The sequence below is a fragment of the Exophiala viscosa genome, assembly GCF_022695815.1.
Source record: "Exophiala viscosa unplaced genomic scaffold EDD37scaffold_4, whole genome shotgun sequence".
Classification (NCBI taxonomy): Eukaryota; Fungi; Ascomycota; class Eurotiomycetes; order Chaetothyriales; family Herpotrichiellaceae; genus Exophiala; species Exophiala viscosa.
Genome location: NW_026944356.1, coordinates 1,831,003 through 1,846,192, shown reverse-complemented (window position 1 = coordinate 1,846,192; position 15,190 = coordinate 1,831,003). Strand labels below are relative to the sequence as shown.

Below are 15,190 nucleotides of genomic sequence, written 5' to 3'. Positions count from 1 at the left end.
TTCTTGGCAAGTTTGTTGCGCAATTCACCTGGATCCCTTCCTCTCCTTCCTCATCTTTATCGCTCTTTGCGCATTGGACATCGTTATTGTTTAGGAAGACAACTACAACGTCGGCCATTTGAATATTTGCGCTGATCGAGAATGCCTCCATATGATCGCTGTTCAATCTTGAGACTGAGGTATGAACCAATCGTCGTCAACCACCAGCTTCACCCTATGCAGGTCTTTCCCCGTGATCTTATCCTTGTCTGCAACATAATCTTCCACCTTCCTGCTGCAATCAACGTATCTGCCAGACATGAAGTCCATCTGTCCGGACGCCAGGACGACAACAATGCCAGCCGGCAACTGCGGCGTGTCCCATTCTACTTGTTTGAAGAAATGAACCGCCGTCTCTGCTGATCGCTTGTCCCCCTCGTCCTTGCTCGGCACATAACTGCCCTCCTTGATATTTCCCTCCGCCGCCTCTTTGAAATCGGTATAGAATCGAGTCCGGATCGCACCAGGGTGGATGGCGAAAGTTTTGATCCCACTGTCTTTGTTCTCATGATGCAGAGTTTCGGCCAGCCGGACCATGCCCAGCTTCCCGATCGCATAGCTGCTCATCCCTTTGCTGACATGGGCACCCGCACTAGCGGTGAAAATGATCCTTCCACCTTTCTCCCGTCGCATGATTGGAAGGACTGCTCGACTGAAGTTGAAAGACCCTTGGAGAGAGATGGCCACAGTGTCCCACCATATACCAGGGTCCGACTCATGAGTTGCCAGGAACTGGGGAGGTCGACCAGCATTCATCCAGAGTACATCAATTCGTCCAAATTCACGGTCGACCTCATCCACAAATTCCTGGACCTTGCTATAATCTCTGACATCAAAGCCTGCCGTCTTGGTCAACAGATTTGGGTTGATTTCTTTGCATAGTTTGGCCGTTTCGTCCACTTCTGCGAGCTCCAACGCCATCAAACTGAGTGATTTGATGGCTGTATGTGCGAAGAATTCAGCTGTTGCTCTGCCTATACCTCGTCCACCTCCAGCGATAAGAACATGGCGATCTTTGAGCAAGGCACCAAGCTCTTTATTCTTTCGAGGGTCTGAAGCATACTCGCAATCATGTTGTGAACCAAGGAATCTTTCGGGAGCCGGTTCACCCATTGTGCTGGATGAAAATGACAAATATGATAATTTCGGTACTATTTATGAAGGCACGCGCACGGCGACCTGACCTCCTCTCACCACAGCTTTATATACTCCCCACCTGATTATCGATGCGAGTGTCCTTGGAGATGTGGAGTAAAAGTTGTTCCCGTTTCCTGCCATCGGCTAATCAACCCTGGTCGACTACCGGACGCTCATGTTGTTAATGAGTGTGGGGAAGACATTGTGGGGTTGGGGGCAATATCGTGGGTTCAAAGCGTCGTCGACTTCTGCGATCATTCAGTGCAAGCTCGAGAGGCCAAGCTTCGTAGCCTTGCAGAATGTCACCGTCCACTGTGAATGAACATCATCCGGTCATCATCGTTGGCTGTGGTCCGGTTGGGTTGACAGTCGCGACCAACTTGGCCCGGCTTGGAGTTCCTGTTCTGGTGTTGGAGAGAAATCCTGGGGTCGACCAGTCTCCCCGAGCATCTGCATATCAACCCTGTGCGCAGGCTGAACTACTTGAGACAGGCACACTAGATGATGTGAAGAAGGAAGCTGTGATCAACGACAGGCTCTCATACTGGATCGATAAGAAACGGGTTGCATACGTCGAAAAGCGCGAAGGTGGACAGGTCTTTCCGGCAGGTATCAATTGCCCTCAGCCGCAATTGGCAGCTATTCTACTCAAACACCTAACGACTCGTTACCATTCGCAAGTCAAATTCAATCAGAACGTCATCGAAATAACTCAGCATGACGACCAAGTTTCAGTAACGGCTCTTGACGCCACTACAGACCAAAAGACTCAATATACCTGTGACTGGCTCGTGGGCACTGACGGAGCGGGATCAGGCGTTCGAAAACTCTCGGACATTGCATTTGAGGGATTCTCCTGGCCCAAGGAAGATTTTGTGGCCACCAATATCCGCTATGACTTCTACCAGCACGGCTTCAGCACGGCCAATTTCGTCCTAGATCCGGTCAATTGGGCAGTGGTAACAATCCTTGGAGCCGAGAAAGATCTCTGGCGAATAGCCTTCGGTGTAAGGGCAGGGCTTACCAACGAGGAGATCAAAGCCGAATTGGACGAACACTACAAAGAGATTTTCCCAGTCTGGCCTGTCAAATATGAACTCGTCCAGTTGAATAAGTACAAGCCGCACCAGAGATGTGCTAAGACCTTCAGGAAAGGAAGAGTCCTGTTAGCTGGAGATGCTGCTCATGTAAGGCCATCCCTCTTCGGTGATTTTCCAAGATGACTTACACGGTCTACAGAGTAACAATCCCATCGGCGGCTTGGGCCTGACGACCGGACTGCTCGATGCTGGTCCGCTTGGCCGTGCCCTCGCAGCGGTGATCCAGGGCCGAGCTCCAGAGAGCCTGCTGGACACATGGGCTACGGCACGACGCGAGAAGTGGTTGAGCTTTACGAACGAGTTTTCCATAGAGAACAAGCGACTGATGCAGAGAGCAGGGTACAGCGACGATCCCCTAGGTATATGGAAGATCGACGATGTCGCACGCGAACACCAGATGGAGCAGTGGCTTGCGAAGGCCACTCCAGAGAAGAAAGACGCAGACCTGAAGTTTTTCAAAGCTCTCGAAGACCCACAGGCTCAGCTCATGAGCCGGATGAAGCAGTGGGAGATCACGATGGATCCGATGTGGATGGCACAGTACGAGGACCCTGAGGTCGTAAAGTACAGAGTGTCCTTGCGGCCGACTGCACTTTCGACGAACACTTTGATGGGCTAGGATAGTAAGGAAATCCTGCATACAGCGGTGTTGACACCTTCCTGAAACCTTTCATTGCCCTCCTTCTTTTTGCGCCCCATCTGGGATCATTACTGCCGTTTCTGTGATGCGGAAGAATCGACAGCATGCTCAAGCAAGTAAAACCTTGTCGTCCACGTTGCCTGGGTCATCGAAAGGCTTCATGTCCAGCATTTTCCAGCTTTGCGCGGCGTGCATGTCAAGGTCCGTGACTTTCTTCGGAAAGCACATCCCTGTCGAACCGTCATTGAGGTAGGTAACGTTCTTGCCCTACTTCCGTTCAGTCAAAAACGCTCGCGACCCTTGAACGTTGTGGTATACTCACCAGGCCCAAAGTCAATTCTATCGAGTTCTCCATGATACCCGACGTGTACGTCCTCAGTGGCTGGCCTTTGATCGCCCGCACGATGTTCTCCGCGACGAACATGCCTTGCATGGCAGCTGAGCGCCCTAGCTTCGGACCAGGCAGGTCGACAACGTCGCCGCAAGCGAAGACATTTCCGGCACCCTTGACTTGGAATGTTGGCTTCACGGTGATGTAGCCATTCGGTGCCACAGAGGACGGAAACGCGTCTCTAGTAAGGTCTGAACAAGGCCTTTGTCCTGTGCATTGAAACTGTGGTTGTGTGAAAATTGATCAGGCAGTCGAATGGATGAACGATACTTACCAGAGCGTCGCACTTGAGTCTCTTGCCACTTTGCAGGATGACTTCCTTAGAGTCTTCTTCTTCGCTGTCCAAGCCAGCAACGACACGTTCGCCGAGACAGAGGTCTACACCAAGCTCTTCAAGAGTCTTGTGGGCGACTTCGTGCAGATCCGACCCGAAGCTATTCAGCAGTTGCTTGCGAGAGTGCACCAGGGTCATCTTTTTCTGCGGGTACTTCGACTTGATGTCACCTGCTAATTCGACGCCAGCGGCTCCTCCACCAACGATGACGATGCTCTCGGCGGCTTTGATGCGCGCCTGTCGCTCCTCGAAGAACTTGATACATTCTGCCTTGCCATCCGCGTCAAGTTTAGCTGGATACCGGGCTTTCGAACCGGTAGTGATGGCGAGATACTCGAATCGGATGGACGAGCCGTCTGCTAGGATCACCTTATTGGTCTCGATCCTAACGACTTTTCCTCGACGAAACGAGAATGCTCCGTCAGGTGTAAGGGAGGGCTTTGTGGGGTATGGGATGAATGCATTCTGGGTGTGGTGTGGGATGACAGAGATCCGGGGAAAGTTCCACGTGAAATGGTAGTGGGAGTGCTTCTCGATCACGATGGCTCTGTATCCGGTCGGCAGGGACTGTGCGAGTTGTTTGGCAAGAAAGAAGCCTGCGAACGATCCGCCTATGACAACGACATTTTTGGGGTCCGCGATTGCTCGATATGTCCAATGGTGGATACTGGCTCGAATGCGTAATTTGAGTCTCCAGAATGCGAGTGAGAATATGACACTGATGGCTTTGAGGAAGAGAAATAGGTTGGGAAGCATTGTGAGAAGCAAATGGCGTATTGACAGGGACAGAGTAGGGGAAGGGGGAGATCTTGATCTTATCTGATTAAATTATTGCGTTCGTGATGGTCCATGGAGACTCCGAGTATCGGAAGACCACTTTTCTCGGCCATACTGGGAACTTTGTCTTCGAATTGCGCTGACGGGGATATAAAGTTCGGCCGAGAGTGCTGGTGCCCGAATCTCTTGGACATCAATCCGCCATCCGGTGGTGCCGAGGGAGAGGATTGCTGAAAGAGTAAAATCGCATTGCGGATAGGAACAAGGATCAAGCTGCGTGTGCGTACGGTCTGAAAGGCTGTATGAATGAAGCCTGCTCAAGTGCTTCCTCTCAGACACCTTGCCCGGAGCCCGTGGTTTACGGCTCGAGCAACCCCTTCTGCATCGTCATTGGCGGTTTCTTGGCTTCGACATACTTGATGCCTTCTCTTGTCTGCTCAAAGTGCACGCAGCCGTACCTCAGCAGTTCAGCGAAAGTGCCAGCTTCGTGGTCCTTGTATTCGTTGCCTTTCTCTTCCCACAGGACACCCACCGAGGGAGTGGTAGTCAGATTCTTACCATGGGTGATCTTTTGCATGCTCGATTTTGTCAGAAGCCGCCACACGAGCTTGTATGCTGTCTTGTATTCCTCGGAATCCTTGGGCGACGTCAGCTTTGTCGCCAGTGCATCGAATAGACTCTGTCCTGCGAAGCCGATGGTCGCTTCGGAGGCCCAGTCTTCTTGGAGCGCATCGAATACAAAGACATGTTTCTGCCAATAGTCAAGGCCACTGAAACCGTTTCCAGCGTCTTCTAGCATGCAAAGTCTCATCCAGGATAGGACCTGACCGACATATTCGAAGACGACTTGAGGCTCAACTTTGAAGTCCCAATGGTAGTCGGCAGCTTGCGACTCTTGGAAACTGTTTTGAAGAGCGAACGCGACCAAGGGGTTTCCAATGATGCCCTCATGATTTTGGCGGTCTTTCCAGAGGAACACAAAAAGATCATGCCTAGGTTCTCTCAGTCAGGTTGGCCGCGACCTGGACGGCTACCACCAACGTACCAAAGCTTGATGAATGGGTCGCCCTTTCGACTTGCCACAAAATGATTTGCCATGGTTGTGGCATACATGATTGGTGCAGCGACTTGGTACGGCGAATTGGGGTCTGCAAGCTGGTTCCAGCAGATCCTGTCAATGTCCCTAATGAGAATGATGCCAACATCCATGTACACCCCACCGTGTGTCCACAAGCACGCCCCTCGAAGAAAGTCGGCGCTATGTGGTCCGACATAAGGGCCGGTCATGGTGCCGTCGACGAAAGAACCTGGCAAAAGGTCGGCAGATACATAGTTGAGAGCGTAGTTCGGCGAATCTGGTATGGCATCTAGAACGCGTATCGTCCACGAAGGGCCACACAGGCGAAACCAATCAACGACATTGCGTTTACACCAATCGGGCATTGCCTGAGCACCTTTATCCCAAAATGCCCAGATGTTCTGTTCGGACGTGACAGGAACATGCCTTCCCAGTGAGGCCAGGATCTCTTCTTCTGAACGTTTGTCGAGCGGCTCAACATAACGCAGTTGATCCTCAAACTCCGGTGGAATAGTCAAAGAAGTAGAGGTCGCCATAGCGAGGACTGAGGAAGGGGTACTAGGTAAGGCAACAAGCGTGCTCGAAAATTATTCCAACGCTGCACTTGACTGAGGCGAAGAACGACTCACCGGGGAGGAATCTCACATCTTTATATTCTTTGCCAAAATACCAAAGTTGTCCCGTCGTTTACCAGAACATATCCACATGTAGGACGCCTGATATCGTGGAACGCGGGAAGCCTGAACAAGCAATTGTAGAGCTACAACAGGACGGGACTGTCATAAGAGCCGCATCATTGGGGGAGTCAGACCCGCCGCGGAGCTTGAGGTCGTATAAGGGAGGAGAGAAAAGGACAAGCAGCGAGGTGAAGGAGAAGAGAAAGTGATAGGCGCTGATCAGACGCAGTCGATGAGAGTTGGCGTCACCTGACTCGTATACTAGCTCCTACTGCGCGTGACTCGTATACTCGGTAGGATGTTCCTCCGTATGTCACTACCTTGTGTAGAGGCGAAGTCTGCTCGAGCGTTTATGGATACTTTCGTGTGACATGGCGATGCAGCTGTGGTTAGCAAAGACGATGGAGGGATTTCAGTTTCCAGCTTGTGCATAGTCAATTAAGCCTGGGAGTCACGTGTCGGACGCGGCGCGCGCGTCCCATCTCGCGTTTCTCTCCACTCAATTAAACACCATCGTCAATGCAATTCGTGCGCGTCCAGACTCAGAATCTTGGGACAGACATCCAGGTTTGATCAAGATGCATATCAAACAGATAACGATACAAGGCTTCAAAAGGTATGCTTGTGTCTACTCTTCTGAGTTCCTGGCTGACCAAGGTCACAGCTACAAGAACCAAACCGTCGTCAACCCATTCTCGCCCAAACTCAACGTGATAGTCGGGCGCAATGGATCTGGCAAGAGCAACTTCTTCGCCGCGATCCGGTTTGTCCTCAGCGATGCCTATTCGCAAATGGGCAGGGAAGAGAGACAAGCACTCATCCATGTACCTAATTCCCACTCATCTTCGGATCAAGGTCATTCTAACGATAAATAGGAGGGCTCTGGGTCGGCAGTGATGTCTGCCTACGTCGAAGTCGTGTTTGACAACTCGGATGGTCGCTTTCCCACCGGCAACGACGAACTGATCCTTCGACGTACCATCGGACTGAAGAAGGACGAATACTCGCTCGATCGCAAGAATGCGACCAAGCAGGATGTCATGCAACTGTTGGAGAACGCGGGCTTCTCACGCGCAAACCCATACTACATCGTCCCTCAGGGTCGCATCACGCGCTTGACGAACATGAAAGATAACGAGCGTCTTGATGTACTCAAGAGCGTGGCTGGTACACAACAGTTTGTCGCGAAAAAGGAAGAATCTCAGAAGATCATGAACGAAACCAACAACAAGCTCACCGCAATCGATCAGACCTTCGAACAGATCAATGATCGTCTGGCGGAACTTGAAGAAGAACAAGCAGAGCTTCGGGACTTTCAAGAACAAGATCGTGAGAAACGAGCCTTGGAATACACTTTGTGTACACGAGAGCAAGATGAGATCAATAAAGCGCTGGCTGATATAGAAGACAAGAGAGCCGGAGGCATCGATGATGCGGATGAAAATCGTGAACGCTACGCAGAGGGCGAGGACGAAATGGCTCGAATCACCCACCAGATACAGATACTCAATCAGCAGATCCATGCTGCCAGAATGGAGAAGAAACAATACGAGGAAGAGAAGCGCGAAAAGGCCAAAGCACGAGCTCAGGTCGAATTGGAGGAGCGAAACCTGTCGCATGGCCAAGCTGCTGCTCAACGCACGAAGGAGACACATGACCGCGAGCTGAAGCAAATCAGAGCTCAGATAAAAGAGGTTGAAAAAGAGCTCAGTACCATCACTCCGCAGTTTGAGTCTGAGGTAGCCAAAGAGCAGTCGGTAAAGAGTCGTTTGGAAGAGGCGACTGCCACACAGCAACATCTGTACGGCAAGCAAGGGAGGACTGCTCGGTTCAAATCGAAGAAGGATCGCGATAACTGGCTGCAAGCCCAGATTAGCGAGGCTTTTGAGTCATTGTCACGTTTCAAAGCAACGCGCATGCAGACTACCGAAGGCATCCAAGATGATCAAAAGCAGATCTCTAGTCTGGAAAAGGAGATTGAAACCCTGCAAGAACAAGTTGGTGGCCAAGACGACTCACTCGATCAAGAGATACAGAAAGCCGCTGAACGAAAAGAGAAGCTGATCGATGATCGCAAGCTTCTTTGGCGCCGGGAAGCACAACTGGACTCTGAGTACTCAGCGGCCCAGGATGAGCTGAGGAAGGCAGAGCGCAACTTGTCACACATGATGGATGGCAACACCAGTCGCGGTCTCGAAGCTGTGCGTCGCATAAAGCAACAGCACAACTTGGCCGGATGCTATGGCACTCTGGCCGAATTGATCGACGTTCCTCAACATCATACCGCTGTCGAAGTAACTGCGGGAGCTTCCCTGTTCCACTACGTGGTTGATAATGACGAGACGGCGACGAAGGTAATGGAGATATTGAATCGAGAACGTGCTGGACGTATCACGTTCATGCCTCTAAATCGACTCAAGGCAAAGACTGCCAACTTCCCCAATGCCCAGGATGCTAGACCACTCATGTCGCTCATCAAGTACGAAGACAGATTTGAACCCGCTGTGCAACAAGTATTTGGCAAAGCAATTATCGCTCAGAACCTCAGTATTGCTGCTCAGTATGCGAGAACACACGGTCTCACTGCTGTGACTCCGGAAGGTGATCGATCGGACAAGAAAGGTGCATTGACTGGTGGTTACCACGACGTACGTTCTTCTAGGCTCAAGGCTACCAAAGCGGTCGTGGTCGCTCGTGAACATTTTGAAGCTGTCAAGGCTGAAAGCAATGAGAACAAGAAGAAGATTGAGAAGATCGATCAAACAATCACAAAAGCGATGAGTGAAGTTCAGAAGCTTGAGCAACGAAAAAACCAATCGCAAGGCAACCAAAGATTGTTGAGACAAGAAATCCGGAACAAGGTCGACATGCTTCAACGCAAGAAAGACGATTTGGAAGCAAAGCAGAAGCAGGAAGCTGCTATTGCTGCCAGCGTCAAGCAATTGACCGACCAACAGAATGCATACCAGGCTGAGCTGGGATCAGACTTTAAGAAGGCTTTGAGTACAGCTGAAGAGAACCAACTCGAGACGTTGTCGGCTAATATCCAGAAGCTTCGCAAAGAGTACAACAATCTCTCGGCTTCCAGGGCGGAGACCGAAACGAAAAAGGCAAATCTCGAGGCCCGTCTGAATTCGAGTCTAAAACCACAATTAGCTGCACTTGAAAGTGACGAGATCGAGAATGAGAGTAATGTGTCAGACAATCTAAAAGCGAAACGAAGCGAATTAGCACGTCTGACGAAGGAACTGGACTCGATACAGGAAACCCTCGATGGCCTCGATGAGCAGATCGAAACGTCAGCGGCCCAGGTCGCTCAGCTGGAAGCACAAGCAGCTGAAAGAAGACGGCAGCAGGAAGAACTTGCCAAGGCCATCGACCGTCATCAGCGTCGTCTCGAGAAGTCGGTGCAAAAGAAAGCGGCTCTACAGGCTTCGAAACAGGAGACCATCGACAACATCCGCGAATTGGGCGCAATTCCCGAAGATCTGCGAAAGAAGTATCGAACCACGGATTCGAATTCGATTGTGAAGAAACTTCAGAAGGCGAAAGAGGCACTGAAGAAATACAGCTCTGTCAACAAACATGCTTTCGAGCACTATCGCAAGTCTGCGAAACAACGTGAGGAATTGGAGGCCAGACGGAAAGATCTTGAAGCGGCAAAGACATCCATCGCGAACCTGATCGAAGTGCTTGATCAGCGGAAGGATGAAGCTATCGAACGCACTTTCAAGCAAGTCAGCAAGGCATTTGCCGAAGTCTTCCAGAAACTTGTCCCTACAGGTCGTGGCAGATTGATCATTCAACGCAAGACCGACAAGCGGACCGCTGACGATGATGAGTCGGAAGAGGAGCAGCAGCCGCTTAACAAGCGCAGCGTCGAGAACTATACCGGGGTAGGCATCAGCGTCAGCTTCAACAGCAAACATGACGATCAGCAGCGCATTCAGCAGCTCAGTGGTGGGCAAAAGAGTATGTTTTCCTTCGAAGTATGTCGGAATCAGCTAACATGATCTACAGGTCTTTGCAGTCTCGCCCTCATTTTTGCCATTCAAGCGACTGACCCTGCACCGTTCTACATTTTCGACGAAATTGATGCCAACCTTGATGCACAATATCGTACGGCAGTCGCTGATCACTTGTTGTACCTGGCCAACAGAGTGGACGAAGAGCCTGAGGATGGCGACGACAGACCGGTTGGAGGACAGTTTATCTGCACGACCTTTCGACCTGAGATGCTGAGGGTTGCGGATAAGTGCTTCGGTGTACGATTCGGCAACAATGTCAGCAGTATTCGTGAGGAGAGCTTGGAGGATGCCCTGGACTTCGTCGAGAGTCAGACACAGTGAGCGGCGATAAGTTGAGGTTGCAGCGTTATTGTCTTGATGTCGGTACGAGGTTGTCACTGTTGTTCTTTTTCATGATGATGTGTCAATGGCATGCGGGCAGGTTTCACGAAGCGAGCTGATATAGCTATGGCGTGGGGGGACACGTGTTACAATACTCGAGGCGATCACGAATCAGAGCCTTACCATTCCCAAGACACCTTGGTGCTTTGCATTCAGCATTCATCATTCACATCGTCCTTGCACAAAAGTCCTGACGACTTTTGACGAGGCTGAATGTAAAAGGGCGTAAAAGTGTGGGTCAGTGACGTCCAAACCGGCCATATCCGTTGGTCTTAAGTACATTCACATCCTCATAATGTCGCATCCTTGTACCTGGCATTCCCTAGGTATCTTTTAAGCGTCGGTCAGCAGCAGCCATGTCCAAAGAGAAGCCTGATCTGCCTTTGCTACGGCCTATGGGTAAATCATCCTCCCAGATTTGAGGGAGACAAGTGAGTCATGGCTGATACTCAAGGTCAGGCGTGCTGGAGAGGTACATGGTCGCACGAAGTCAATTAGGTGTCTACCAGAAAGTTGCGGTAACGGCACGATATCAATGTCACGACACAAAAGCCCTCAAATCGAGGTTATACGCCGCTCTGGCGGTCGTCGTGTCACGGCATCCTGTTCTCTCGGCTGCAGCCGTCGACGTTGATTCAAAGATTCCATGTTTTGCGAGGCTGCCGTACATTGACCTCGACCAGGTTGTGTCATTCAATGAAATCGAGACAGTTGACGACGTGGATGGTAAATTCCCTACTCTTGACCGGTTCTTGGAACAGGAGCATACGCGGCAATGGGATTTTGGACCGGCGTTGCCGTTGTGGCGGGTCCACGTCTTTCAACAGTTGGGTGATACTTCACGGTTCATTCTCTGCTATTTCTTCCATCATGCGCTCGGTGACACGAAGAGCGCGTTGGTCTTTCACGAGGCTGTTGAGGCCGCGTTGAATGCTGGATCAGACGCTGAGACGGCATCGAGGATACCCACGCCGACGGACTTACCGCTTCTTCCGCCGCTGGATGACATCCCCAGGGCATCTGCGTCCGCCAGCCAAGCTGGTGCCCGAGAGAATATGTCCGGCGTATGGACAGGCGCAGTCCAGTCACTCCCCATCCAGACCAGACTCCGATCGCTCTGGCTGTCAACCGAACAATCGAGACGGTTGGCACAGCAGTGCAAAAAGAACGGTGTATCTGTCACAGCGGCGCTGCAAACTATGCTCGCTGCAGCGATCTTCCAGCAGATACCGGAAGGATATACGACTCTGAAAACGAGCTGTCCTGTTTCGTTACGAGCATGGCTACCGAGTCCAGTCAGTGCGGAATCAATAGGTGTCTTCGTGGACACCTTTCCTGAGAAGTACCATCGAGGCCCATTCAGCTGGGAAGAGGCGAAGAGGGCAAAGCAAACAATTGACAAAGTCATGCACAATCGGTGCGGGCATGGCCTGATAGAGAACCTGGCGCGTATTCAGGACGTCAAGGCCGAAGTGGATGAAAACATGGGCCAACCCAGAAGGGCTTCATTGGAGATGTCGAATGTGGGGAAGTTGGGACCACTACAGCCGGGGCAGGGCTATCAGATCGAGAGTCTCTTGTTCAGTCAGAGTGCCGGGGCCATGAGCGCAGCTCTCAAGGTCAGCATCGTGACAGGCAGGGACGGTCGACTTTCCCTTGCTTTCACGTGGCAGGAGGGCGTAATTGAGGATGGCTTCGGCGAAAAGGTGATTGAGGAGTTCGAGAAGATTTTGAATGAGATATGAAAAATGATCGATTCTCAACTATTGTACATAACAAAAGGTTTTGTGTGCAAGTGCTGTGTAGAATACCTACCGATGTACGGAGTACATCTAGGCCATCACGCAGTTTGGCCGCTCTTCTCACCTCAGTGGAATACTCCAAGAAACTAGTTTCACCTGTCGCAATAGCTTGCCGTCAGCCGAGGGGTATCTCCTGGCAGGAGATGTACCAACCCTACTCATTCTCATCTGATCTCAATGTCCCTGCAATGCGACCCATCACCAACAGCTTCCCCGTCCATTATACCATGGACATATGCGCAGCCCACTATTCGAAAATATTCGCCCTTCTCGTCTTTGTAAGCTCGTAGGATGAAAGGGATCTCGCAGCCTTGTATGATGACGATCTTGTCATGCTTCCTTGCGCTATGAGGCACCAAGCAAGGCGTTTTTCTATGTTGGCCCAACGCCAGCTTTCGTCCAAGGGCATGCACCCAGCTCTCACCATGGATATGTAAGTCATTGAGCTCTGTTCCGCTCAGGTATATCTTTTGCGACTTCGGCAATATACCCTTCCACTTCTTGTGGGCAATGCGTACCACCTTATCAACTGTATTGATGCATCGCTCCGCATGTGCCCATTCTCGGAGGCGACGAAAGCCTTGCCCTACTCCAACGCCGGGCATAGCCAGGTCCGCAATCATAGTGCGCCAGCAACATTTGATAAACTCATCTTCCTTCAGTGGCTGAAGCGTGGCAACCTGGAACATCCAGTCGAGGGCATAGCCTTGCCATACAGACTGGTCTTCCACGTCGCTTTGTGTTACAAGCTTCTCGTCGTGTGGAATGCTTTTTGACATAAATTTTTCGATCGTGTCAATGACCCAACCGCGAACTGTAAGCCCATCTGCGCGGAGATCAGACAATTTTCGGACGAAATTTGCAGCGCCACAGGCGTTGAAGACACTTCTTCGGGTATGCCCAGATGGTCCGATGGTGTTGGCTAATCCCTCTCGGGTGTTAGTGAGGTTGATGCCCCAGGAAGCGTACTTGTGGTCGACATCACCCAGACAATGATATAATGGATAAATATCAAATCCACGCCTACAGAGATATTGGCTGACTCGAAGGCTTAGATGTTGTTCGTCCTCCGAGTAGTCCACATACAAATCTTGCTTGATGTTCTTGTCGCTCGAGAGCCCGAGAAGTGCGTACGCTTTATCGCAAGAGTTCGTAGTGTTGAAGTAAAGGGTTGCAGCATCCAATAATTCGCAAAACGTCCTTTGATCACTCATACTGCTTCGTGCATCGTAGATTTGATGGACCGCTTTGTGCTTCTCGGCAACATAAAAGTAAGCCTCAGCAATGGGTCCATTGAGCTTCTTCTTCCCTTGGTAGAGACTCTGGTGGAGATATAAGATCTCCAAATGCTGAGCTGCACGAGCGACGCCATCTGGTAGAAAAGCTTGGTCCCGGAAATGAGTTCCTATCATGAATACTGGCGACCGAGCCAAAGCGTATTCCTGGATCACCCAAGCCCTGGTGAACCAAGGCCGATACATGAAATGTCTAAAGGAATCCCAAAAGGGCGAGCTGGTTGTGGGAAGACGCCACTGCTTCAGAGTTCTAATGCTGTTTTCAACAGTGGACGTGCCAGCTGCCACGTTCACACTGGACCATAAATCTTGCGAGATTCTGCAGTACTTGTCGAGGGTGGAAAGAGCATCATATCCCTCCCCAAGGTCGATGATAACTTGGTCAGCGTGGCTGAAGATCCGGTCCATAATGCTCACTTGGTGCGACTTTTCGCTGTCTGCCACATCCTGGACAGTCTGCGTGGCATCTTTATCAACTTGATCGATGCACAAGGCATCGGCCCATATGAATTGACTGATAGGCTTCCGCTTTCTGATCCTGACCAGTGCAGAGTGCAGGCTGGGTTGGATGTAAGCTCGAAGTCCATCGCATTCAATAAGCCTGTCTCCGTCCGGGTCACGTTCACCCCACGCGTATGATATCGCAGTGTATGCCACCTGCAGATCCTCCAAGTCGGCATAGTACACTTTGAAGCATAATCTGCTGTCGGGTTCTTGCGCTGGAAGAAGTTCCAGAATTCGTATCTGTTCTGGGGATTGAAGTCGAACATATCTGTACCTTGCACGATCCTCCAGGGGTCCCCGGGGGCAGAGGGCGGCACAATCCGTTTCCAAGGTTGATAGGTGATCTCTCGAGTATTTCAAAGTTCGCAAAGTCAGCTGCGGGCTGGTAGCCCCAAGATATGGTTTTGGAGACTCGAACAGCCCATGAGAGGCATCAATAAACGAAGCAGCCATGACATGATCGACTTACCGCAGACAGCACGAGCTGTGTTATTACCTTAAAACCTCTGAACTGCACGACCTTGAGGCTGTCGAGGCGCCATGGTGAGCATAGCCTCGAGAAGGCGCGCGGCAGCGACGGTGGTTTCAGACATGGTTAGTGAGGCAGCAACTCTCTGGACTGAAAGCATCCAGCCGCAATGGCCATGTAGGCGTTGCTTGCTTCATGCTGCCACGGGAGGACGCCATCGAATCCTTTCGAAGCGATCCTTTCTGCAACTCTGGGGACACAAGAAAACAGATGGGGAGAAGTGAACGACATTATGTCGGGCGCGGCTAAACATGGCGATTGCCGCTCTTCGTCCTGCGAACCTTCAAACCTTCCAGGATTTAACGACGTCATCAGGGAAATCGTCAGCCCCAATTCTCCTTGTCGCATGGCATGATCCCTGTCTTTGCCAATCAGTGGAGGAGGCACCACCGATGATGTAGCACTCGTCTGTCCTTAAACATGGCCGAAGCGTTGAGGCCCCAGACAGGACAATCTTCTCAACTGTGTATAACTAGGA

The 15,190-nt window shown here is 51.2% G+C and overlaps 7 protein-coding genes across 7 annotated transcripts; 3 read left to right on the top strand and 4 right to left on the bottom strand.

Annotated features, from left to right (window-relative positions):
• Positions 1–78: 78 nt before the first annotated feature.
• On the bottom strand, positions 79–1,318 carry EDD37DRAFT_629386 (uncharacterized protein). The gene has a single exon (XM_062816510.1). The coding sequence runs from the start codon at positions 1,150–1,152 to the stop codon at positions 163–165; it is 990 nt and encodes a 329-aa protein (XP_062671240.1). The 5' UTR covers positions 1,153–1,318; the 3' UTR covers positions 79–162.
• Positions 1,319–1,369: 51 nt separating this feature from the next.
• On the top strand, positions 1,370–3,040 carry EDD37DRAFT_382994 (FAD binding domain-containing protein). The gene is made up of 2 exons (XM_062812137.1): positions 1,370–2,363; positions 2,416–3,040. The coding sequence occupies exons 1-2, from the start codon at positions 1,476–1,478 to the stop codon at positions 2,893–2,895; spliced, it is 1,368 nt and encodes a 455-aa protein (XP_062671239.1). The 5' UTR covers positions 1,370–1,475; the 3' UTR covers positions 2,896–3,040.
• EDD37DRAFT_383047 (amid-like NADH oxidoreductase) lies at positions 2,928–4,586 on the bottom strand. The gene is made up of 3 exons (XM_062812139.1): positions 3,582–4,586; positions 3,239–3,529; positions 2,928–3,183 (listed from the first exon to the last, which is right to left on the bottom strand). Exons 1-3 carry the CDS (start codon positions 4,395–4,397, stop codon positions 3,025–3,027), a joined length of 1,266 nt encoding a protein of 421 aa, XP_062671238.1. The 5' UTR covers positions 4,398–4,586; the 3' UTR covers positions 2,928–3,024.
• EDD37DRAFT_383159 (uncharacterized protein) lies at positions 4,587–6,258 on the bottom strand. The gene is made up of 3 exons (XM_062812141.1): positions 6,126–6,258; positions 5,464–6,075; positions 4,587–5,410 (listed from the first exon to the last, which is right to left on the bottom strand). Exons 2-3 carry the CDS (start codon positions 6,030–6,032, stop codon positions 4,777–4,779), a joined length of 1,203 nt encoding a protein of 400 aa, XP_062671237.1. The 5' UTR covers positions 6,033–6,075; positions 6,126–6,258; the 3' UTR covers positions 4,587–4,776.
• A 134-nt stretch (positions 6,259–6,392) lies between these two features.
• Positions 6,393–10,763, top strand: EDD37DRAFT_383207 (RecF/RecN/SMC). The gene is made up of 4 exons (XM_062812143.1): positions 6,393–6,789; positions 6,838–6,997; positions 7,049–10,145; positions 10,194–10,763. The coding sequence occupies exons 1-4, from the start codon at positions 6,752–6,754 to the stop codon at positions 10,520–10,522; spliced, it is 3,624 nt and encodes a 1,207-aa protein (XP_062671236.1). The 5' UTR covers positions 6,393–6,751; the 3' UTR covers positions 10,523–10,763.
• EDD37DRAFT_383099 (alcohol acetyltransferase) lies at positions 10,678–12,438 on the top strand. Its single transcript, XM_062812140.1, has 2 exons — positions 10,678–10,981; positions 11,042–12,438. The coding sequence occupies exons 1-2, from the start codon at positions 10,939–10,941 to the stop codon at positions 12,325–12,327; spliced, it is 1,329 nt and encodes a 442-aa protein (XP_062671235.1). The 5' UTR covers positions 10,678–10,938; the 3' UTR covers positions 12,328–12,438.
• Positions 12,410–14,945, bottom strand: EDD37DRAFT_383042 (heterokaryon incompatibility protein-domain-containing protein). Its single transcript, XM_062812138.1, has 2 exons — positions 12,538–14,945; positions 12,410–12,480 (listed from the first exon to the last, which is right to left on the bottom strand). Exon 1 carries the CDS (start codon positions 14,634–14,636, stop codon positions 12,549–12,551), a length of 2,088 nt encoding a protein of 695 aa, XP_062671234.1. The 5' UTR covers positions 14,637–14,945; the 3' UTR covers positions 12,410–12,480; positions 12,538–12,548.
• Positions 14,946–15,190: the final 245 nt, after the last annotated feature.